This window comes from Lissotriton helveticus, chromosome 1_1, assembly GCF_964261635.1.
Source record: "Lissotriton helveticus chromosome 1_1, aLisHel1.1, whole genome shotgun sequence".
NCBI lineage: Eukaryota > Metazoa > Chordata > Amphibia > Caudata > Salamandridae > Lissotriton > Lissotriton helveticus.
This window is the reverse complement of record NC_136057.1, coordinates 1,901,261,274-1,901,287,346: the sequence shown is the minus strand read 5'-3', so window position 1 is coordinate 1,901,287,346 and position 26,073 is coordinate 1,901,261,274. Positions and strand designations below refer to the sequence as shown.

General features: G+C 48.8%; 1 protein-coding gene across 3 annotated transcripts in view; it reads left to right on the top strand.

Moving 5' to 3' along the window:
• The window catches only part of PRRC2C (proline rich coiled-coil 2C), a 1,522,187-nt gene that overhangs the window by 859,701 nt on the left and 636,413 nt on the right, over window positions 1–26,073 (top strand). For all 3 annotated transcript variants that reach the window (XM_078642844.1, XM_078642853.1, XM_078642862.1), the window contains 2 exons: window positions 11,900–11,985; window positions 12,365–12,553. In XM_078642844.1, the coding sequence (XP_078498970.1) occupies window positions 11,900–11,985; window positions 12,365–12,553 (275 nt within the window). The remainder of the gene's footprint in view (window positions 1–11,899; window positions 11,986–12,364; window positions 12,554–26,073) is intronic.

Below are 26,073 nucleotides of genomic sequence, written 5' to 3'. Positions count from 1 at the left end.
CTGGTTGCTCCAGACTGGCTCTTGCTCCCTTCCAGAAGAGGAGCACCCCGGACCCTCCTGGTCCACCCAAGACGCCATTTTGAGTCCACCGCGTGGGCTTGAATTAGCCAAGGCTTGTTGCCCAATCCTGGGTAACTTCGACGCCGACAGCTTCATCCATCGTGGGACAGCTCGCCTCTCCATCCTGGTCGCCGGCAACGCCTCCTGGTCCGTGAGATCTGCAGAGCCAGCGTCGCCCACTCACCTAGTCGAGGTGACTACCATCCGGTGCCCTCCTGGTGCCCACTGACTACTGGCTAGTAGTCACGAACTTGGTCCCCTCTGCTTTCAGGTGTCATCCATCTTCCAGATCCAGGCTTGGATCAACTCGAACTATCTTCACTGGTCGCCTGCCAGCATCTTTCTTCCAGGCTCCTGGTCCGGCAACGAGGATTCCCGACGTCTTTTGAGACCTATGCAGCTGCAGCCCCTGGGCTAGGTAACTTCGGCATTTCGGTGCCCCAGCATAGCCTCACTATCCAAGGGTCAGGATCCACTTTCGTTTTCTCCCTACCAGGTCGGGTTCGCCCGTGAACACTAACTTTAGCGTTACTAGCTACCATAGACTTTGTCCCGCATCCCGCGTGAGAGTGCACACTCTGCACCCGAGTCCCCTGGGCCTCCTAGAAGTAATCGAACGATTCCCTAGTCAAGTCCTAGCGATTCCAAAGCCTATTAGTACTGTACTTACCTGCTAGTAATTTCGCATTCCACTTTTAGAGTATATGGTTTTTCGTGCCCCTCGGGCATTTGTATATACTGTGCTAACTTAAGTATTTTCGTAAGAGTTTTGTTGTGTGCCTAGCACCCTGTCCTCATAAAGAGTACAGGGTTGTTGTGATTCTAATAAATACACTGTTTATTTTCATAACACTTGTGTGGTGTCCTTTCACTGGGTGTTCAAGGGGTAATGTGATGGTAAAACAGCTGGCTTAACACGCCCTCTAGAGTCTTAGCCTTAGACTGCTCGTATCCATGCTACTAGGATAGCTGGTCTATAAGGTTGACTTACAACCAATCATCAATAAGGGTTGTTTGGACTGATATATAGTGATCACTAGAATAGTGAACACTGCACATCAGGCCAACTTCTCACAGTCTCTCCAGGTATTTCCACTTAGAGCAGGAAGACTCACCTGGTCAAGGTTAGTTTAATGTCCCTAAGTTTGGGGCGGGCAATGTAGGAGAGTGGGGTCTGCAATCCTATGGTCATCCCAGATTTTTGCTTTTTGCTTCACTGGTTGACGACTTTCCCTGGCTGTGGGCCTGCTAATCAGACCCACAGCCTAGCTGTTCTCTCTCTAAATTGACATCCATGTACTTTAGGTGCATTTACCAATTGGTACTGGGCCTCCTTATCAGTCCCTGTACCCAGGGCATAGGTGTACCCAGGGACTACCAGGGGCTGAAGCATGTATTATGCCACCCCTGGCTGGCCATCTAAATCTGACACAACTGGCTGCATGACAGCTGGGGCAAGGTGGTGTAATCACCCTTTGCTATAGATATAGTATACCTATATCTAACCCTAAAATGGACACATATATTCCTATCAGTCACTCCTATGGAAGACCTTATCAATCCTGAAGGCAGAGTGCTTGGAATTATGTGAGATGGTGCTCTGGCATGAGCTGAGCCCGTTTGCAGCTTGCGGAACCAAGTCCTAATAGCTGTTCCATGATAACGCTATACCATATACTCTTAAGTGCATTATAATCCTCACGGTTAAATGCTAACTCTGGTGTAACATTATCAAAACATGTCGAGTAAGGTGTCATACGATTTGGAATACTACCCCCTCGCCAATTCTGGCGACGGGGGTAGCATTCCACCCTTCTAGAGGGACACGACATGTATGTAACTGTGAACCCCGGTTAAAGTTAACTCGAGCCTCAGCATCACAAAATGGATGCTGCCACCACAGACACAAGTCTGACCTGCTGCTGGGAGTCCTTCCAGCGAGGGAGGCTTGGTCAAAGGGTTTCCTGCCTTGGGAGGTGCTAGCACCACCCCAGACAGGATTTTGTGTATTGGGTAGGATAGGCCTGAAAGGAATGAGACATGCCTGGGGCACACAAGGTGCCCTGTGCATACACCGGTTCAAACCAGTTGCTGGGGCACTCCAGCCCCAGCTCTGGCGGGAAACCGGACAAAGGATACGGGGTGTAGCCACCCCCCTTCCTGGTCCCACCCAGGGGAGGGACCTAGTCAGTAGTGCAGCCCCCTTTAGGAGAATAAAGGTTGGAGCTGGTCCCATTCCAAATTAGATTATCCTGAACTATTCAACAAGAAGAAACTCTGGCCTTCGACGTTCTGCTCCACAGAAGACTGAAGAATCTCCCTTGTGGGCAAGGAGTGTCCACCCTGCAACTGCAGGCACCATCAAGCGTCCAGCGGCTTCACTTTGTCTTCTTCCCTCGAGGATCCAGACTTCAGAGCCCGACGAGACCGGGATTCCCAGACCTCCGACCTCCACCTACATCTACAGCAAAGCCGAGACCCGTGGGTGCGACGAGACACGTGGGACCGGCCATCTTGAACGAACCGGCACTTCGCTTCCAGCACGACTCCCGAGGTAAATTAGACCAAGTGCTTTGGTGACTGAGAAGCCCCAGCCCCGAGCAGCTCCTGCACCGAAGATCAGCCCTCCAGCATCCACGAGATCTGCGTTGGGCCTTCTGTTTTGTTGCTGCTCGACGCGTTGTCTTGTCACTTGCCGGCTGGCTAGTGGCCTCCTAGACGACGAACCTTTGAATCTTTGCTGCTGGTCTGGTTGCTCCAGACTGGCCCTTGCTCCCTTCCAAAAGAGGAGCACCCCGGACTCTCCTAGTCCGCACCAGACGCTTTCTTCACTCACCGCGTGGGTTGCCTTTGCCAAGGCCTGTTGAGTCCAATCCTGGATCCGACACCGCCGACAGCGAGAGCCTGCGTGGGACAGCTCGTGCCTCCATCCTGGTCGTCGAAGACATCTCCTGGTCCATGTGGCTGCAGAGTCAAGCGTCCACTCTTCACCTGATCGCGACGACGACATCTGGTTCCACTCCAGTCACTGGCTAGTGACTGTGAACATTGTCCCCTCTGCTTTCAGGTCTCCTTCTTCAACAATCCACCCTTGGATTGCACCGGACATCTTCCTCCTGGTCGCCTGCAGCATCTTTTCTTTCAGGCTCCATTGACTTCAACGCGAGAACCCGACGCACTTTGACACCTATGCACCCGCGGCCCGTGGGTGAGGTAACACGAGCATTTCGGTGCTCAAGGGTAGTTTACTGTCCTAGTGTCCAGTTCCACAGTCGTTTTAGTCCTAACTAGTCAGGATTGTCCGTACTTACCTTTTCCTTGAACTGTACTGTCCATAGACGTTGTTATGCATCTCGCGTGTGAGTTCACACTCTGCACACGCGTTCCGTGGGCCTCCTATTACTTACTTGAAGTTAGTATAGCGTGGTCCCATCAATCCTACAGCCTCTGGACAGCTCCATTCCTTTTATCGACTTTCACATTCCACTTACTTAGTATATGGTTTGTCGTGCCCCTAGGGCACCATTGTAATTTTGTGCAACTTGTAGTATTTTTCGTAAGAGATTGTCATGTGCTGAGCCCTCTGACCTCATAAAGAGTTCATAGGTGTTGTTATTAATAAATATACTGTTTATTTTTCATAACAACCTGTGTGGTGTCCTTTCATCTGGTATTCAAGGGGTTATATTGTGGTAAAACAGCTGGCTTCACATGCCAAGAGAGTTTAGCCTAAGACTTCTTTGTCCATGCTACCATTAGGATAGCTGGTCTATAAGGTTGACTTACAACCAATCACCATAAGGGTTGTTTGGACTGATACAAGGTGATCACTAGAACTAGTGAGCATCATATATCAGGCCAACTTCTCACACAAGCAACATGACCCTGATACTGGTCGCACCCCAGTGGGCCAGGCAGACATGGTACTCGCAGATTATGGAAATGACAGAGTGCACCCAGAGCCAGAAAGTCTCAGCCTAGCAGCCTGGCTCCTGAGGACATAGAGTTTGCACACCTAAAGCTACCTGAGAGCACCCTGAGGGTACTTCGAGAGGCAAGAAGACCAAGCACACGTAAGTGCTACGTGGCCAAATGGAAGAGGTTCACACTGTGGTGCAGAAAGGAGGGACTGCACAACAAAATGACAAGAGACTCTACAGTGCTTAAGTACCTCACGCACCTGCTCGAGACTAACCTGAGCTCATCATCGCTAAGGGTACACCTAGCAGCCATTGTCGCTTACACTAGAGGAGAAACGGGCAAAAGCTTCTTCACTTCTATGATTGTAAAAAGATTCTTGGAAGGCACAAAAAGGATTGCACCGCCTAAAAGGTTATCAGCACCTGCATGGAACCTCAATATAGTACTGACAGAACTCATGAAGGCACCCTTTGAACCAATGCATAAAGCCTCACTACAGATGCTAATGTTAAAAACAGCATTCCTAGTGGCAATCACCTCGCTGCGTAGAGTAAGCGAGCTACAGGTGTTAACGCTACAGGAACCCTACATACAAATTCACAACAATAGGGTGGTGATGAGAATAGACCCACACTTTATGCCAAAGGTGGTGTCCAAGTTCCACATCAACCAGGCAATTTAAATACCAAGTTTCTTCCAGAAACCAACAAAAGCTGAAAGGGCACTGCACACTCTGGATGCAAGACGCGCAGTCATGCATTACATAGAGAGAACTAAAGATCACAGGAAAACAAAACAGTTTTTTGTGTCATTTGCTTGAAGTTTCATGGGCAAAGCTGTTACTAAAGGGACAATTGCCCGATGGATCGCTCAAGCAATACAATTCTGCCACAAACAAGCTGGGCAAGAACTAACAGAGGGGCCACGGGCCCATTCAGCAAGGATAAAGGGAGCTACAATAGCCTTCTTGGCAAACACTCCCATTCAGGACATATGCCTGGCGGCAACATGGGCTTCTGTGCACATGTTTACAAAACACTACTGTGTGGACATACAAATGAACAAGGAAGCACAAGTGGGACAGAAGGTGCTTCAGCACATATTCAAGAACCCAAGCTCCTCTTCCACCCAGCTGCCTCAATAACAACAAACCGCTACAAAGTCTATGCACAGCATAGTGAATCCAGAAAGATTCACGCTGCAAAACGAATAGTTTCTTACCTGTCGGTGTAGTTTTGCAGCTTGAAGATCTTTCTGGATTCACTAGCGAACCCACCCACCTCCGCCAGGAAGATGAGGCTGGAGAAAAGAGGTGGCAAACAAAAAAAAAGGACTTTAATGGATCTTCAAGGGAAAGAGCGGTAAAAGAAAAGATCGAAACATTGCCATACAATTCGGAAACAGAACACAAACGGAAAAATAAAAAAGAATCCGAAGATGGCGCCCAAGGGTGGGAGCTTCCGCAGGAAGCATGCCGACGTCACAGGAAGGACACCAAAAGGTGGGTCGTCGACGCCCACCTGGGCTACGAAAAAAAAACCAAAGACTACGATTCCGGACCCAACCACTAGACCGCGGAATAATGCACAGCATAGTCAATCCACAAAGATCTTCAGGCTGCAAAACTACACCGATAGCTAAGAAACTATTCGTTAGTTCAATCCCAGCGGCACAGGGGCAGCCGGGTGCAGAGGTAGGTAGACCTAATGATATCCAATGAGGGGAAGGGGGCCTTCGGTTAGTGGCTGCTGGCTAGCAGGCCACGCGGCTGTGGGAGCTGAGCTCCTGGTCAATTGCTCAGGGCAAGGGGGGGAAGTAGGATAGGACAAAGGTGGCACAGCAAGCGGCACTCCGGTGGCTGGGTGCAGGGTGCTCTTGACCCGTAGGGCGCTCAATGTTATCCAATGGGAAAGGTCAAAAAGGAACAAAAACTGCAGGCTTGGGGACGGAGACTCTCCAGGGGCCACCAGCACTTCGAGAGGTAAGTTGGGATCTTAGAGCACAGGTAGGTACCCCGGAGGGAGGCACAGGGGGCTGTAGGGCACCGGGTGCAGGGGTGTCTTTAGGTGTCCGAAAAGCTTTCCCTCGGCTGGTCGCGTTTGGGGTGGCCCCTGGTTCTGAGTCTGCAGGCGTCGGCTGGTTTGTCGAGGAGGGTCTTCGGGCACTGGACTTCGGGTCCCAGTCGCTGGGGGGACGTCCTCGTGGGCTTGGTTCGGTTGGGCCCGGCCCTGAAGGGTGCAGAGTGATCTGGTCCGGAGCTTCCTGGTTGGCACCAGGTGGGTTGCTGCAGTAGAGCATCTGCTGATGGGATCTTCAAGAGGGTCAAGGCAGGCAGGTCCTCCGGATGTCCCAAGGTTGCTGTCCGCAGGAGTCACCGGGATTAAGCAGGAGCAGGTTCCAGGATCAACAGGCCGGTAGGGCTGGGGCCAAGTCAGTTGTTGTCGTCCTGTTAGCAGCTGCATGGCGGGTCTTCTTCTTGATCTTCTTTCTTCTTTTCGTATCGGGATCTCCGGAAGGAAGGTTCAGGGAGCCCCTAAATACTGAATTTAGGGACGTTACAGGTAGGGCAAGGACAGGAACCAATGGGTCCCTGCCCTGGATACCATTGGACACCCCATAGCCTGCTCCTATTGACCTCTGGATAGACCCCTTCCGCGTCCCCGGCCAGCACTCTAGCCAGGCAAGGGTCAGTCGGAGACCCTGATTTGAGGGATTTAAGGATGGTCAAGATATCAGATCCAGCTATAAGCTCAAAGTTCATAAACCGAGGGGCCAGTGGTGGAGGAGTAGGGAGGGGGGTGCGATAGATCCCCGCTGCAGTGTCCCCCGGTCCCAAACTGTTTTGAATGATCTGTACCTTCTCAACAAAAAAAGTAGACCGCTCCTCACACCATTGATCGGAAACAGGTAGGGCCATTTGTTGTGCGGCTGGTGACAAAAAGCTACTCATGATAGCAACAATCTCCTTGCTATTGTTGTTAGCCTTTGCAATACGATCAGCATAAAAGACCCTTTTTTCCTCTAATTGCTGCGTAGTATTCTCTCTGCGCTAAGCGGAGAGCCTTTTTAGCCTGAGGGCAATAGTGCTGCCGCCAGCAGCATTCCAGGGGTTTGCAAGCCAATTTAAGGTCTCTAAGGTTGCCTGAATACCATGGCTTGGGGGGTGTAGGTCTTGGTCGCCTAGTGGAAGGGGGTTTTTGCACCTTACCAACTCCTTGGCTAATCCAAGAGGAAAAACTATCCACCGCCTCCTCGAGATCCTAGGTATGTGCCGGGCAGGTCTCCGCAAGGATCCTGGAAAGGGCCGTAATGTCAATCTTCCGACCCAGAATGTTATTCGCCGGGGTAATAGAGGAAGGCTGCTTCCCTGTTGACCAGGAAAAGTGTATCAAATGGTGATCTGACCAAGTCACCTGCAGGGGGGTCGTCCACCGACAGGGCAAAGTTGGAACACACCAGGTCAATAATATGTCCCCCATGATGGGAAGGTGACTTAACCCACTGAGTAAGGTGGGCCAAATAAAACAAATCCATTAGCTCCCTAGCACCTACAGATTCTGGGCAGTCTAAATGGATATTAAAGTTACCCAAAAACAGGAATTTCGAGAAGCGAAGGGTACGAGGAATGATTTAATCATCCAAATCCCTCAAAAAAGCACCCGGTGGGCCAGGAGGCTGGTAAAGTAGTGTTCCACCCAGTGTAAAATGGGCTGAAATGATGGAGTAATCCAATGCCTCCCCCTACACTAAGCCCGCAGTGGTCTCACACGAGAAAGACCACGACTCCCGATACACCACTGCAATCCCCCCCTCCTCTCCCCGACAATTTTTAATCCGACAGGAACAGCCAGCTCAATCACCGGGGCACAAGATTCCAGGAGCCAGGTTTTGGTAATAAATAACAGATCTAAGTGTCCATCTGAAAGGATTTCACATGTCGGAGGCATGTTTAACCATAGAGCGAGCATTAATAGGATTTGCCCTAACTCTGTTCTCATTCTCGCTGCCTAGGACCATAGCGGGCACCCTGGCATGAAAACGAAACTGACATATGGGACCGGTCCGGTGTAAGCATTGCAATACACCCCATTTCTCCCCACCACCACACCTTGCCTTGTCTAGAGCCAGCAGTTCCGATCTGCTAAAAGACCTTCTGCCTCCTAACTCCTCCGATGATAAACCGGCAGCATGGCTGGCGCTGGTTGCCCACGGGGCGCGGACGGGCACAGGCGGGCTTGCCTTTGGCGCGCCGTCGGCGCGTCCGCAGCATCCAGTTTTAAATTGGAAGTGAGGGCTGGGGGAGGAGCAACAGCTAGAGCACTACCCTGTCCATGGGCCCGCTCTGACAAACTGACACCGCGGTAACAAAGAAAACACAGGTAGCAACAGCTAGCAAAACCTAATTAAGAACAATATTGCCAGTATATTAAAAACACATACAAGGTTTAAAATTAGCAGCCAAAAAGCCTATATATATATCTATATCTTTACTCTGCCAACAGTGTGGTTGCTTTGTGCTCCCCGACAGCCGGTGGTGCCGAGCCGTCCTCTGCACCTCACTTATTCTGCTGAAAAGTCCTCCCTCAAGAACGATTTCGCCACTCCAATAGATTTCACCAATTTTTATTCAAGCAAACTACAATTTCTTCTACGCGTTTCCCCTTCCAGAAGATAAGGAGCACCATTATTCCAATTCATTGTGTCTCTTTTCAATAGTAAAAATAGAAGGAAACTATAACAATATTATACACTGTGGCAAGATATCAGCGCTATCTTGTAACATGCAAATGCCTCCATTCTACAATATGTTGAGGCTTTTCTGTTTATCTTTTTTTCCTTTCATTTATCTCACAAAAAACATTTATAAATAATTTTTCTTCCTTAATGATTTTTTTTAAATGATTTCGTTTTTCAAATAAGCATAACTACTTTTCAAGTCAAAATACTGGGATAATTTCCTCACTCGATAGTAGTTAGAAAAGACTGCTAAAAGCATATTTGTTATCCTCATTGCTTGGCAAGTGCCGGTTATAGTGTAATAAACTACTTATAGAAAAAGAAGCAAACATTCAAAAGAATAAATTGCAACTTTCCTGAAGGGCATAGTGCTAATGAACAATATACACCTGGTTCTCTGGAACTTGTTGGTTTCAATGGGGAAACTCCTGTCAGAACAAACATTGCAGGCTCGGGCACAAATAACTTCTGGAGGCAACCACCGGTTGGATAGGTAATTTGGGATGCTGCGGGTTGCCTGGACAGTCGGTTGGGCCACCTAAGGCCGTGGGGCATCTGGTGTAGGGGTGTCTTTAGGTTGTCCGGTTTCCTTACCAGCTCCGGTCATGGAGGCTTGAGGTAGGTCGGGGATCAACAGATCCCAGGTCAGGTTCGCTGGGTGGACCTCCTCGTGGTTTTGGGCCTCAGGCTTCCAGTGCAGAGTGGCGCAGACTTCCAGATTTGGCCAGAGTCTGTTTCCAGTGCGCACCGGACTTGCTCAAGAACTAAAGTCTTGGCAGGGAAGGCAGGGCAGGTCTTTTGGGGGGCTGCTGGCTGCAGGACACGCCAGTATTCTGCTGGAGCAAGTCGAGATCAGGACAGGCCGGTAGTGCTGGGGCCAAGGCAGTTGGTGTCTTTATTCTCTCATTCAGGTTCTGTTCAATGGGTCCCTTCCTTGGGGTGGGTATACCCCCTATTATGCCACCCTCCAGTGGGAGGGGAGCGTAAGCCTCTATCTGGTTGGCATAGTCCCCCCATTTTCAAGATGGCGGGGACTGATGGTTGTGCTTCGCCCCGCCTCTTCCACCTGAGAGGTGGAGTTGGCAAAGTTGTGCACACCTCTCCTCCCATCTCGGTTTTCCAGCTGATTCTCCCTCCGAAAGTGGGGGTTAGAACAGGTGGGGACCGGTTGCTGGGAGCAGCAAATAGCTGTGTCAGCTCACAAAGGCGGCAAGCTTTTGAAGCTTCCCCTCCGTGGACCCTGCCCATCCTGGGGGAGGAGGCTTGACGCCTGTGCCCAGTTTGTGCCTTGTTTCAGGACCCCGAGAGTGAGAGGCTCTCGATCAAGTGGTCCAGAAACATCTCTGGGGCTGGCAGCTGGCGAGCAGCCACTCAGCCAGGACACTAGAGTTATGTTGTTTTTCAGTTGGCATCTCGAAGATGCCCTTTGTGTATTTTTCATTATTACCAAACTTCACACTTTTCAGTAAATCAATTATGCTGCTGGGGACTTAGTAATGACAAACTCCCAGACCATAAACTCTTTCCGGTGTGTTACTGCACTAACAATGTCTAACAATGAACTTATATGGGGGTTGTAGGTATGGCACACAGGTTGTGTGCCCTATCGGCTATTCACTTTTCTCTGCACTGAAACAAGCATCCTGCAAAAAAGTGTGTGTGTCTGTTAGTGTGTTACAGTTGAAGTACAGGGTGGCACAATATATGCTGGATGCCTTTCCTGGTCACAGTGCCCTTGGTACCTTTTACAAGGGACTTGCATCTGGCCAGAGAAGTGCCAATTGGGGGTGCAATGGTACAGTTTTAAGGAAAGCTCACAGCTCTGGTTACCTGATTAGCAGGAACCCAGGGCACACTGGAGGCCACCATGCAAAAAGGGTCACTTTCCTACACTTGGCTTTTATTTTTTTTACAAAGAAATGTAAATGAATTTATTTTTTAGGACATACAGTAGTGGTCTCTGCATTGGAAAGCATTTAACTTAAATTAAGAATACTAGTAAGGAAAAAAGCTGACGATTGTTTAAATAAGTCTGATTTATTTTGCTTGCCAGGAATGATACGTTCTAATGCTGTGCTTTCTGGGTCCAAGAAATTGTAAATTTTTGCCCATATTAAGATACCTTATACAGGGCCAGCTTCCTACACTTGTCCTTTAGCTAGCTCCATAGATCTTTGTTGACTATAGACTTTAGAGTGCTTCTTTGGCATGTCATCTTTTTTTATGCTGTGTCAGATCTGGTGTCTGGCCCTTAAAGGCCTTGAATCTTCTTTGAAGTCTACTACTGACTTCTTAGAGAAAGCTTGAGTTAGCTTGAATTATCTGTTCCAGAATAGCCCAATTTAGCCTTCTTTCTCTGTCCTTCAGCGTCTTGGTGGAAAACGTTTTGCAGATATCAGACTTCTTTGGGCTATTGCTGGGATTAAGACAATACAATCATTTTGTGTACATATCATGTATATAGATTTTTTTCTTAAATTTTTCACATTTTTTTAATAGAGAAGGTTGCCTTTTTGGCCAAAACAGCCTATTCGTTTAGATGTGCAAAGCAGCAGAATGGAGTTTTACATATACTTTTACATCCCATTTCGTCGTCATTGTGGGGAGTGACTCTCAGGTGGGGCATGTAATATTATTTCAAAAACTGCTTAAGCTTCAGCTCCTTATTCAACTGTGTTGTATAGGTATGTATATAATTTGTGTGTATGCATAAATGTATATGTGTGTATTTATTTTTAGTTACAGACCTTACAGATGAGCATGTTTTCTACAAGCCTCCTTGAGATTATAAGATGGATCCACACACATGTATTTGCTGCAGAAACAAATCTCAATTTGGTGCTGGACTGAAGACAGTGGTTTGTTTTGATTCCACATAGTCTCTTAATAGAAACGTCCCTTTTCAGTACCCACCCAAACAAAATGATAATTACAAATATGTATTTAACTAGTTTCTAGAGGGTGATCTGCTCTATTTGATGGATCTCCTCTTAGTTGGTGACCTGTGTTGCCTGCAGAGAATGTTAATGCTTTCTTTTCCTGTTATTTATTTGTAAAATAATTATTTTACTGTGTATCCATGCCTGATTTGCCAAGCCTTCGAAATGGTATTAAGATTCTTTTTCTAACTTAGCCTTTGTAATCACTAGTTCTGAATGCCTCTGTCTCCTTTGGTTCCTAGTGGCACCAGTCAGCCTACCTCAACCCCCTGCTGCCGGAGCCTGGAATAAGCCCCTCGCAGCATTTGTGCCATCAGGTGCATCCGAGGTAAAGACTCCATCAGAATAAACACCTTACTGTAGTACATGATCATTCCATTGTATTTGAGACATTGCTCATTTGGTGCTCAGTATTTAAAGTGGTGTGCAGTCAAAGATATATTCTGGCACATCATTTACAGAATCTGTCTTACCTAATAGAAAATGTGCAGTAATGATTTACTTTAGATCTCGCTCCATAGCTTTGTTCACATGTAACTTGAGCATTTGCCCAGGTAAATGTTGTAATTTAATGTATTTACATGTGTGTTATGTACACACAGGGTTAGCCAGTGGTGTGCGCTGGTGTTCTAGGCTGTGTACTGATCTTGATGAGCACTGGATTTTGTTCTGTATAAATTTTCAATAGTCTTTAACAACTATTCTAGGCAACGGGCAATGGGCAAGAGAGCGTACTTGATCTAGGGATTGACACCATCCAATTTGGAGCCCCTGCTTGCAGCGGCATTGATGAGGAAGTTATCCTGTCGCCCTCCGAGAAACCAACAGAGACCCTGGCTGAACCTAAAGAGCAACGGCAGAAACAGCCGCGAGCTGGACCCATCAAAGCACAAAAGGTAACTGCAAACTTTCTTCAACCATCCTTCTCTTCCTACATATGGAATCAAGGCAATATGTCCATTGGTGAGTTGAACCAAAGAGCAAACTATACTTTAAATAACTTATGGGAGATTTAATATTCCAGCTCCAGAATTGCAACTTGAACACAATCCGTGCAAATATGAATTATGGGATGGGTATTGTAGGAAGCTAGCTATGTATATACTATACCAAAATGAGGTATAGTGTACACAGAATCCAGTGGAACCCTAAAGGTAGGCAGAGGTAAAAGTAGATTGCACCTCACTCTCTATTTGTGGTAGTTTGGTCAAGCCAGTAAGGCTTTTCAGGTGACCGTGTTAAGCATTTGTTGTACACACTCAGTCAGCAAATGATTTCAGACACTCAAAGACTGAACTTCAGGCCAATTGTTTTATATAAAAAATATTCTTTCAGTTATTTTATGTCCTAGAACCAAGCAGGCCTGGCACAGGTAAGTGGCACAGGTAAGCAGTAAATATACAGTTGTAACACAGTTTGGATTGCAATTGTAAATGTACTTTGAAATGATCACAGTAGTGTTACTGATAATGCAATGCTTTTCAGAATACGGTATATATACTTGATATAGGATTTTCAGTAAAATTACAACAAAGTTACTTTTGAGATTACTTTTCCTACACAGTGAAGTATGCCTGGATACTGCACTGGGACATTTCCTGTAAACAGGTAAGTAAAAGCGTTTTGGTTATTTGGTTACCGTTTAAAAGCTTTTGATAGATTTCCCAACTCCACACTTTGACTGTTTTTCTGTGAAAAGTTTCTTTATCCTATGGAGGAAAATCGTGTTATCGGTTTAAAGGTAAGTACTTTGTTGTGGGAGTTGGTATTCTGGGGTTAGACTCAGGGGTCCCCCAGGGTCAAGGATGCACTCCTGTTGCACCCTCAGAGGCTAGAGGGCGGTCAGGGGCTGCCGAATCTCGGGTCAGGATTGCCGGGGAGACCTCCTCTTGGTGTTGGGCCACTCTAGGCCGTGGGCATCTGGTGCAGAGTGGTGCAAACTCGCGGATCCATCCGGAGCGGGAGTCTGTTTGAACAAATCCTGTGTTCACGGGAGACAGTCTTTGGGATTGAAGGCAGGCAAGTCCTCCAGGTTTCTAGATGTTCCTGGCAACAGGACACACCAGGATTTTGCTGGAGCAGGTTCGAGGTGGGGACAGGCAGGTAGGGCTGGGGCCAAGTCGGTGGGCGTCCTCTTGTTACCTTTGGCACTGCTGTTGGGTCATTTTTCTTATTTTCTTAGTGTAGGTTCTTGTCTGAGGAAGCAAGGTTCAGGGTTGCCCCTCAATACTAGATCTAGGGGTGTTACAGGTAGGTGAAAGGTTGGGACCAGTGGCTTGGGTACACCCAATATTATGCCACCCTCCAGTGAGAAGGGGGCATAAGCCTTTCCATGGTTGGCTGGGTCCCCCCATCTGCAAGATGGCGTGAACTGAAAGTTGTGCTTCACTCTCTCCCCCCTCCACCCACCTGAGAGGTGGAGTTGGCAGAGGTGGCACACCTCTCCCTCACTATTTTTTCCCGCCGGTTCTCCCGCCCAAAGTGGGGGTCAGAACCAGTGGAGACCAGTTGCTGAAAGCAGCAAGTGGCCTGGGAAAGCTCACAAAGGCGGCAAGCCTTTGAAGCTTCCCCTTCTTGGACCCTGCTCATCCCTGGGGAGGAGGCTTGTCACCTCGTCCCAGTATGTGCATTGTTTCAGGCCCCAGAGAGCAGCAGGCTCTTGACCCAGGGGTCCGTAAACATGTCTGGTGGCGGCAGCTGAAAGCCGCCACTCAGCCTTGACACTAGTGGTAGGTCGTTTTTCAGGGGTCATCTCTTAGATGCCCTCTGTGTGCATTTTTCATTAAATCCCACACTGGCAGCAGTGTGGGTTTAATGTGCTGAGAAGTTTGATACCAAACTTCTCAGTTTTCAGTGCAGCCATTATGGTGCTGTGGAATTCATATTGACAAGCTCCCTGCACAATATACTCTTAATAGTAGCACCGCACTTAAAAATGTCAAAGAATGGACTTAGACACTGTAGGGGTACAGGGCTAATGCACCTGTACCCTCACCACTGGTATAGTGCACCCAGCTAGAGGGGTGACTGATCCATGCCAGGGCAGTGGGTTGTAGGCATGGCACACAGGGATGTGTGCCATGTCGACTCTTTTCTTTGTTCTGCACTGTGAGAAGTTGGCCTGATGTGCAGTGTTCACTATTCTAGTGATCACTATATATCAGTCCAAACAACCCTTATTGATGATTGGTTGTAAGTCAACCTTATAGACCAGCTATCCTAGTAGCATGGATACGAGCAGTCTAAGGCTAAGACTCTAGAGGGCGTGTTAAGCCAGCTGTTTTACCATCACATTACCCCTTGAACACCCAGTGAAAGGACACCACACAAGTTGTTATGAAAATAAACAGTGTATTTATTTATAACAAGACTACCCTGGCTCTTTATGAGACAGGGAGCTAAGCACACAACAAAACTCTTATAAAAATACTTTAAGTCGCACAATTTACACAAATGCCCGAGGGGCACGAAAAACCATATACTCTAAAAGTGGAATGCGAATTACTAGCAGGTAAGTAACGATACTCAGAGGCTTTAGAAACGCTAGGCCTACAATACTGAACACTCAGGTTAGGAGCAGGAGGCCTAGGGACACCACGTGCAGAGTGGGAACTCTCACGCGTAAGGCGGGAAAAAGCCTATGGAAGCTAGAACTCACAAAGTTACTGTTCTCGGGCGAACCCGACTAGGTAGGTCGAAAACGACAGTGGATCTGGACCCTTGGATAGTGAGGCTATGCTGGGGCACCGAAATGCCAAAGTTACCTAGCCCAGGGGCTGCATAGGTCTGAAAAGACGTCGGGATTCCTCGTTGACGAACCAGGAGCCTGAAGAAGTAGTTGCTGGCAGGCGGCCAGTGAAGAAAAGTTCGAAGAGATCCAAGCCTGGATCAGGGAAGAAGAAAACCTGAAAGCAGAGGGGACCAAGTTCTTGAACCACTAGCCAGTGATTAAGGGGGCACCAGGATGGCACCGGGCGAAGTCACCGCAGTCAGGTGAGTGGGCGCTGCTGGGCTCTGTAGTCTCACGCACCAGGAGGCGTTGTCGGCGACCAGGATGGAGGTACGAGCTGTCCCACGATGGATGATGCTCTCGACGTAGCTGGACCCAGGATTGGGGCAACAAGTCTTGGCAAATTCAAGCCCACGCGGTGGACCTAAAATGGCGTCTGGAGTGGACCAGGAGGGTCCGGGGTGCTCCTCTTTTGGAAGGGAGCAAGGGCCAGTCTGGAGCAACCAGACCAGCAGCAGTGATGTCGTCGGGCGTCGTTAGGAAGGCCACAAGCCAGCGGGCTAGTAGCCAAACAATGCGGTGAGCAGCAAAAAGCAGAAGGGCCCCACGCAGATCGTGGAGATGCTGGGAGGCTGATCTTCGGTGCTGGAGCTGCTCAGGGTCGGGGCTTCTCGGTCCCCAAAGCACTCACCAGAGGATCCCTCGGCGGTCGTGCTGGAAAGAAGTCGTGCAGTCTTGAAGATGGCCGGTCCCTCGAGGTCTCGTCGCACCCACGGTTCTCAGCTTGGCTGTAGAGGTGGGTAGAGGTCAGAGGTGCCAGGGAAGCCGGTTCTCGTCGAGCTGGGCAGTCGGATTCCGGAGGAAGGACTTGCAGCAGACCGCAGTGTTCTTAAGATGGTGCCTGCGGATGCAGGGTGACTACTCCTTAGTCACAAGGGAGAATCTTGAAGAAGAAATCTTGATGTCCTTTCGTAGAAAGTCGTGTCTTGATTCCAAAGATGATCTAATTTGGAAGGGGGCCTTCTCCTACCTTTATCTTGGAAAAGGGGGCTGGCACGCGACTAAGTCCTGCCCTATGGGTGGGACCAGGGGGGGGGTGGTTACACCCCTCTCCTTTGGCGGGCTTTCCCCAGCTCAGGGGCTGGTGTGCCCCTGGAACTGGTTCAAGCCGGCCTATGCACAGTGAGCACCGGGGTACCACTTGCAGTCACCTTCCTCTGTAGCCCTGCCTACCTGGCATACACAAAACCCTGTCTGGGACGGTGCTGGCACCGCCCCTGGCAGGAAACCCTTTGTCCTTGCCTCCTGCTCTGGGAGGACTCCCAGCAGCAGGAGGGCAGACTTGTGTCTCGGTGGCAGCATCCGTTTTGTGGATGCTAAGGCTCTGTCTGACTTTAACCGGGGTTATAGGTTACATACATGTCGTGTCCCTCTAGAAGGGTGGAATGCTAACCCCGTCGCCAGAATTGGCGAGGGGTTAGTATTCCAATTCGTATGACACCTTACTCGACATGTTTTGATAAAGCGATACCAGAGTTGGCATATAACCGCGAGGATTATAATGCACTTAAGAGTATATGGTATGCGATATCATGGAAACGGCTAAGGGATGGATCCCGAAAGCCGCAGACAGGCTCAGCTCATGCCAGAGCACTATCTCACACGATTCCAAGCACTCTGCCTTCAGGATTGTTAAGGCCTGCCATAGGAGTGACTGATAGGAGATCTGTGTGTCCATTTTTAGGGTTAGATATAGGTATACTATATCTAAAGCAAAGGGTGATTACACCACCTTGCCCCAGCTGTCAAGCAGCCAGTTGTGTCAGATTTGGATGGCCAGCCAGGGGTGGCATAATACATGCTGCAGCCCCTGGTAGGCCCTGGGTACACCTATGCCCTGGGTACCTAAGGTACACTGTACAGGGACTGATAAGGTGACTCAGTATCCAATGAGATATGTACCTAAGGTACATGGAATCCATTTTACAGAGAGAGCAGTAGGCCTGGGGTCCTGAATAGCAGGGCCCCAGGTCAACTAAGTCAGAAATCCAGCAAAACACCAGGCAAAAAGTTGGGGGCAACCATAGTCAGGGATCTACCTTCCTACATGCACCAAGACATGCAGCCTGCAAAGGCAGTGTGAGTGTGAAGGTACAGGACCTCTAAGGGTGCACAATAAGTGCTGCAGCCCTTAGAGGCCTTCCCTGGTCAGTGCCCGGGGTAGCAGTGGTACCATTTACCAGGGGCTGACCTGTGGCCTGAGAGTCCCAATTGGGTGTACAAGGTATAGTTTTGGGGAAAGAACACAGGCCCTTGGAACCTGATTGGCAGGGACCCAGTGCACATCATGTCAAAGTGCATCAGTAGTCTGGTAAAAAGTGGTGGGGGGGTTACTGCAACAGAAACCCAGCTTCTCACAAACTAACCCTAAATTCATACCAAAAGTACCTTCAGGTTTCCATCTTAACTAACCTATTGTACTAAAGACTTTCTTTCCAAACACACAAACTATTGCTCAGAGATCTCTGAATACTTTGGATGTTGAAAGGTGCATTAAGTTTTATATACACAGAACAAAACAGTTCCGTAAATCTGATCAATTTTTTATTGCCTATGGCAGTTTGAATAAAGGTCTGCCAGTCTCTAAATCTTCCATTGCAAGATGATTTGCATTCACTATATCAGCATCACCATTAATAATGCTAGTCTACGACTAAGGATCCTGCTCCGTCGACGAAGTCTTCTATTTCGGTGGTCATCTTAAAGAAAACACCATCGACATCAATTCAGCAACAAAAACCTGTTTTGCCTGGAAAAACACACAAAATCCTCGTTGATTGATTTTTCTGATAGATACATCTGCCGTGTGGATTCCTCACCTTGTGAATATCCCCTTGCGTCAGCAACATTCGGAAATTCTTTTGTAGCCTCGTGCCGGCGTGGACTAGGACGTCATAGAGACACGACCTCGCTCGCGACTCCGCTGACGTCACCGACGCCTACAATAGGCCCACGCCGGCGTGATGACATCAGTTCCCTTTTTTCCGCGTCGTCGACACTAACGGTTTCGGGATACTCTGTAGCTTATAGCTTATTGTTACTTAATATTCTTCGATTCTCCATTCTCTGACCCTTTGCTACCGTTGTCATGTCGACAAAGAAGACAGGGTTTAAGCCTTGTAGAGAATGTGGGAAGATGATGTCCGTTACGGACCCCCACCAGGACTGTATCTGGTGCTTGAGTTCGGATCACGACGTGGAGGGATGTTCATGTCAGAAGAGGAATCCGAAGGCTCTTCGCGAAAGAGAATCTAAACTTCTTGTGGCCAAATTAAAGGCGAGTAAAGTTAAAAGATCCTCGAAGCACTCGAAGAGATCGAAGTCGAGATCCAGGTCGAGGTCTCGAGAGGCGTCGGCCTCGAAGTCTTCGTCTGATCAAGTTTCCGGTTCTCATAAGAAACATAAGAGGAGGCATGGATCCCGTCATCATTCAGGTGATAAGTCTGGTTCTAGATCGAGATCTCCCAAGAGGATGAAGTCAAAAGTTATTCCTCCGCAAGTGTCGGATCAAGAAGGTGAGGCTTCGCCTTCGGAGTCGATGGTCCATTCTCCGACTCCGGTTCCGGATCCGACTCCGGCTCCGTCTCCGGATCCATCTCCGACTCCGACTCCAGATGGCACCGATGGAGTTCCTGTTGAGGAAGAGGTTTCGAATCCTGTTGAGGAGACAGATTCAAACCTGCCTCGAGATCGGCCTGAGCATCCTCCATTCCCGACTCCAGGTCAGGACCCCTCTGCGTTTTTAAACGCGATAGTCTTTTTTGCAATTTGGTCCTGTCTCTTGGCCTCTTTGTCGCCAGGTACCTGTGGAAAAGCACCCACTGATTTTTTAGAACAAGCGGCCTGAATAACCAAACTCTCAGGAGAGGGATGTGAAGATAAAAAAGCAGGATCCTCAGGAGCCACTCTATACCTCCTAGCCACACTTTTTGAAACTGCAGGAGCAGAAAAGGGTTTTTTCCATACCTCCATAATGGGATCTTTCAAAGCATCATTAAAAGGTAGTATCGGCTCCACTGCCGAGCTTGGAGAATGGAGAACCTCAGTCAATAAATTCGACTTAAATTCGACAGTAGGCAATGTCAAACCCAAAAGTCCTGCTGCCTTCTTCATGACAACATGATATGGTTGCACATCCCTGGAGGGTGCATCAGGTCCTGAAGGCAAAGACCACTCCGGAGAAAATTCGAGACCACTCGCCTCTGCTAGGTCCTCAAAACAACTCCCATCCAGTTCGCCCTCCTCCACTTCAGAAGAAGACTCATCAACCCTCTGCTCATCAAGAAGACGTTGAGCTTCTCTCCGAGATCTCATTTTGACTCGAAGTGCGGTCGAATCCAACGTCGACGGCGTCGGAGCCGACTTCGGAATCGAATCCGAGGGCTTGGAAGGATGCTCCATAGATTTGCTAGGAGGCGGTGACGCCGGAACCGGAGTCGTCGACTTCGGCAGAGCCGGCGTCGACCTCGGTGGAGCTTGGAACTGCCACAACGGAGTCGGGGCTGGCATATACGGCATAAAAGGTGCCGGAGCATATGAGTGAGGAACACCCAAATTAAAAGTCATGGGACCCATGGGACCCGAAGGTGCTCCAGAGGGGTACCATGATCTCGAGAAGACACCATACTTCTCTTCGGCTAGTATGGCGTTGAAGTCTTCTAATGCCACTTGCCTTATGGGCAGATATATTCATGCTCTTATGGACTCTATGCGCTCATTAATCCCTAAGGTCCCTGAGGATAGCAGAAAAGACTTTGAGGAAGCTTTGTCTGATTCTCAAGCGGCAGCCCGTCAGGTCATCCAAAGTGGGCTTGATACTACGGATTCTGTGGCAAGGATCATGGGCACGGCGGTTGCCACGAGGCGCTCAGCCTGGTTGAAGTCATCTGATTTTTCGGCTGATGTGCAGTCTGCTTTGTTGGATTTGCCTTTCGATGGTGAGGGGCTCTTTGGAAGAAAGGCAGATACGGCCTTGGAGAGATTCAAGGACAGCAGGGCGACTGCTAGATCTCTTGGCCTTCAGGTCAGAGGCTCTACGGTCAGGAAATTTAGAGGATTTGGCCGCTCGTCCTTTCGTTCTTATAGACAAGGTCAGCAGCAGCAACAACAACAGCAGCAGCAGAATACCTTGTATAGGTCATACAGGGGAAAACAGAGGGCACGTCCTCGAGGGCGTCAAGCCTCCTCCTCCTCCGCTTCCTCCAACCCCCCAGCCACAGAGAAGCAGCCCTAGATCCTCCATTCAGGATCATGTAGGCCCAGTGGGGGGTCGGCTTACCCACTTTCTACGGGATTGGGAATCGGTTACATCAGATCTTTGGGTTCTCAATCTCATAGAAACTGGGTATGCCCTTCCCTTTCGGGAATTCCCTCCCAATTACCCTCCTTGCCAGGGGTATTGCTCAGAGGAACATCTAATACTCCTCCAGGAGGAAGTCCAAACTCTATTGAGAAAAGGTGCGATAGAGGTGGTCCCAGAGCAGGAAAGGGGTCAGGGATGCTACTCCCGGTATTTCCTGATTCCCAAGAAGGATGGCAGACTTCGTCCAATCCTGGATCTCAAGATCTTGAATTTTTATCTGAAGCAGGAGAAATTCAAGATGCTCACCCTTGCTCAGATTCTTCAGGCTCTGCTGGAAGAAGACTGGATGGTGTCACTCGACTTGCAGGATGCGAATTTTCAAATTCCAATCCTGAAGTCGCACATGAGGTATCTCCGTTTTACGGTGGGATCGCAGCACTACCAGTTTGCGGTCCTTCCGTTTGGACTTACTACTGCGCCTCGAGTCTTCACCAAGGTGATGGCGGTGGTGGCAGCACATCTCAGAAGATCGAGGATACCTGTATTCCCGTATCTGGACGACTGGCTGATCAAAGCAGAGTCGTCAGAGAGAGTGCTCCAGCATCTGCAGGAGACAACCCAGTTGTTGTACAGGTTGGGTTTTTCAATAAATGTACCCAAGTCTCACCTGGTGCCCTCCCAGCGCAACCTGTTCATAGGTGCGGTACTGGACACTACTGTATGTCGTGCATTCCCTCCCCCTCAAAGGATTTGCGACATACAGGAGATGATTCCTTTATTTTACAATGGAGCGGTTGTTCCAGTCCTGAAGGTCCTTCGCCTGCTCGGTCTGATGGCTTCTTGCATTCTATTGGTCAACCATGCACGCTGGCACATGAGGGCACTCCAGTGGTGCCTCCGCAGGCAGTGGTATCAGCACAACGGGGATCTCAGGGAGTCAGTGAAGATCTCCAGAGAAACTGCAGCGGATCTGTCTTGGTGGAGCGTGGAAGGCAATCTTTCTCAAGGAAAGCCTTTCCAGCTGCCTCCATCGGTGGCCACAGTGATAACGGATGCATCCACTCTAGGGTGGGGTGCTCATCTGGGGGATCTGGAGGTCAAAGGGCTTTGGTCTCCAGAGGAAAGGTTGCTTCACATCAACCTTCTAGAATTGCGGGCGATACGTTTGGCGCTCAAGGCCTTCCTCCATTCCCTTCGCGGTCAGTCAGTTCAAGTGCTGACTGACAACACGACCGCGATGTGGTACATCAACAAGCAGGGAGGAGTGGGGTCGCAGTGTCTCTGCAGAGAGGCTCTGCGCCTGTGGTCCTGGGTTCAGGACCATCGGATTTGTCTGATGGCAAATCATCTGGCCGGAGTGTTGAACGTTTGTGCAGACAGTCTCAGTCGACAGTTCTCTGCCGACCACGAGTGGAGGCTTCACCCGGAGGTGGTTCACGACATCTTTCGGATGTGGGGAACTCCTCGGGTGGATCTGTTCGCCACTCACGAGAATGCTCACTGCCTGTCGTTCTGCAGTCTCCAGTTTACGATGCAAGGAGCTTTGAGGGACGCGTTTCAGTTGAGTTGGGGAAATCAACTCCTTTACACGTTTCCTCCCATACCTTCGATTCCTCGGGTTCTGAGGAAGATTCGTCAAGACCGGGCCCAAGCCATATTGGTCGCCCCGGACTGGCCAAGAAGGGTGTGGTATACAGATCTCCTCCACCTCTCCTCTCTCCCGCCGCTCCGTCTCCCTCTCAGGGCAGACCTCCTCTCTCAGATGGAGGGGCAGGTTCTACACCCCCACCTCCAGACATTACACCTTCATGCCTGGAGATTGAACGGGGCAACCTGAATTCCTTTTCCCTTCCGCCTGACGTTGTGGATGTCATCTTGTCAGCCAGGCGTGACTCCACTAAGTCCATTTATTCTTATAGATGGTCGAAATTTGTCACGTGGTGTGGGGAAAAGTCTATTGACCCTGTGAGAGCCCATTTGTCTGATGTTCTCCAGTTTGCCCTTTCTCTGGCGCAACAGGGGCTTGCTGTTGCCACAGTGAAGGGTTATCTTTCTGCGCTGTCAGCTTTTCTCTGCTTGCCTGACCAGCCATCTCTTTTTAAGTCTCCTGTGGTGTTAAGATTTTTGAAGGGCCTCACAAATAAGTTCCCTCCTACTCCTTTTATTGTGCCTCAGTGGGATTTAAATCTTGTCTTGACTTTTTTGATGGGTGCTCCTTTTGAGCCTCTTCACAAATGTCCCATGAGGCTTTTAACCTTTAAAACAGTCTTCCTCGTTGCAATAACCTCGGCAAGGAGGGTAAGTGAGCTTCAAGCTCTTAGTCATAAGCCCCCTTTCTTGACCATTCATGCTGATCGAATGGTTTTCAGGACCAGGGCTGCTTTTCTGCCTAAGGTGGTAACTCCCTTCCATCTGGGGCAGTCCATTACCTTACCTACCTTCTATCCTCCCCCTCACCCTTCTAAGGAGGAAGAGAGACTGCACCGTCTGGACCCTAAGAGGGCGGTGTCCTTTTACTTGGACAGATCCAAGGACATTCGTTTGGAAGACCAGCTCTTCATTGGGTTTGCTGGCTGCAAGAAAGGAAGAGCTGTCCATAAAAGAACCTTGTCAAGATGGATCGTCCTCTGCATAAAGATCTGCTACTCTTTGGCCGGTAAGGAACCACCAGAGGGTATAAGGGCTCGTTCTACAAGGGCTAAGTCTTCGACCTCTGCATTGGCTAGAGATGTGCCTGTAGAGGATATTTGTAGAGCGGCAACTTGGTCTTCCCTCCACACTTTCGCGAAGCACTACTGCTTGGATTCCGAAGTGAGGAGGGACGGTCACTTTGCACGCTCTGTCCTTCAGGATTTCCTGGTTTAGAAGAGTGGACACCCTCCTCCGGGAGTGGGGACTGCTGTGGGACTCTATTCACAAGGTGAGGAATCCACACGACAGATGTATCTATCAGAAGAACACGTTACTTACCTTCGGTAACGCTTTTTCTGGTAGATACTATATCTGCCTGTGGATTCCTCACTGACCCACCCGCCTCCCCGTTGTCCACTCTGCTATGCCAGAGTTACTGTAATGTCATTATTTTGTTGTCAAGGAAATGTTTCAACTGCTTTTCTGCATTTGCTTTACACTGTGTGTTTTGCCTTGACTATTGTGTACTGTGTGTACTATGTATATATCTACTGTCATTGGTCCGTCCGTGTGCCTCGATGGCACGGAAAAAAAGGCGGAACTGATGTCATCACGCCGGCGTGGGCCTATTGTAGGCGTCGGTGACGTCAGCGGAGTCGCGAGCGAGGTCGTGTCTCTGACGTCCTAGTCCACGTCGGCGCGAGGCTACAAAAGAATTTCCGAATGATGCTGACGCAAGAAGATATTCACAAGGTGAGGAATCCACAGGCAGATATAGTATCTACCAGAAAAAGCGTTACCGAAGGGAAGTAACTTGTTCATCATTGACAGAGGCCTAGAATTTGTCATCCTCAGCACCTTTAACATCTCTGGTGCCAGTATTACGCCTTTCATATACTGACAAACCAAGTGTTGATGTGATTCTTGTAGTTAACACATCACCATGCAAAGTTTTGCCTTTTACTCCAGCTCTGCTACTGGAAGAAGAATTTGAAGATGAAGCTCTCTTTAGAGCGGCTCATAGTCTTTCAGAATTAAAAGTAAAATGTAAGGACTTCGATGACTAGGATGATCAATACTATGAGGAAGATTAGCAACATTATCCTGGTTATATGCCTCAAGAGCGTTCTGTCCCAATGCCTATTGACTTAGTAACCAATCTTGAAGGAATGTTATAGGATTATTATAAACGGTTCCTAGAATCTGTTTGTTCTACACCTACCCCTCGACTTCATCCAACAGTGCAGTCTTCACAAAAACGCCACCTCCTAGGCCATTACAAATTCCAGGTACTCCTCTCTCTCGTCATTACCTCTGGCGGATCCCCCTGCACATGACCCCAATGCTTTGGAGGGTGATCAAGATTAGGAAGAGGGAGGGATCAGACATCGTGCTACGTTATTAATGAGTGGAATGACTATCTCATAACTAGGCAATTTCCCCTAGTTGCATCTCCGGTAGATTCACCTCCAAATTATATTGGAGGTTTCCATAACATCATGGAAAGGGCAGCAAAGCATTTTCAATTGCCTTTCACTACTAAACAGGCAAACTGTTTTCTTTATTATTTTAAAGAACAAAAAAAATTGAAAAGGGCTATTCCCATTATAGATTAAACATGGCAGGAAGGAGTTCATATAATGAATCCGTCCACGGTGAACGAGGTAATGCCTAGGTTAGATACGAAATACAAGGCACCAAATAATGCTCCTGCATGCATTATCGGACAACCAAGGCCAGATTCTGTCATCAGTCAAGCTGCCCAGAGGCACTCTAGAAAACCTGCTACCTCGATCACAACACCACCAGTTAGGGAAGAGGGTTGGCTCGACACGACTGGGGGATCATTTTTGCAGCATGGTAATTCAAGGGAGGATTTGACAGGTAAATCACTGCCAGAGGATGTCTTCAGACACAATAGACTGTGGCGCTGATATATCTTCCACAAGTTTCCAACAACTGGCTGGAGCAGCTGTCCCCAGGCAGGACTGGCTAAAAGCGATAACATTCAGACCAGAAGTCCAAACGAAGATCCTGGACATGCCCTATAACTGGAAAGCATTGTTCAGAAAACACATTGATGAAGCTCTGCAAACCATTAAGGCAGATACTGACACTGCCAAGTCCCTGGGAACAAATCCTTTCGAGGAGCCAGAGGGAAAAGTACATACTCTTACAGAGGAGAATTCTAGCTCTTTAGGCAACAATATCAGCCTTCTCAGGGGCAAAACAAGCTGCAATATGCTCATCAGTACAGACAGCCACCTGCAGTGGCTTACAAGCATCCAAATAGAGTAAAATAGCCCTCCCGAGGACTAGATGTTAATAGAAAACAATGAGCTTTCCTTTCAACCGGCTACCTTCCCCAAATCCAAGGAACAACTAGGAGGACAGATTTCTCATTTATATTCGCCAGCTGTCCAGGATAACGTCAGAAAAATGGGTCCTAGACTACATAGTTCAGGGGCATACCCTCAAATTTGTCAGCAAACCATTGGATGTGCCTCAAACTGGTGTTTATTCCCCACCTGAAACAGCTATTGAGGGAAGTCGCTGTCATTTTGAAGAAAGGGGCGATAGAGAAGGACCAGAAGTCTCAGCGGGGCACAGGATTCTTCCTTATCAGGAAAAAAATCAGGAGACTGGTGCCCGTCTTGGAATTTCGACAGTTGTACAAATGTCTGAAAAAACTG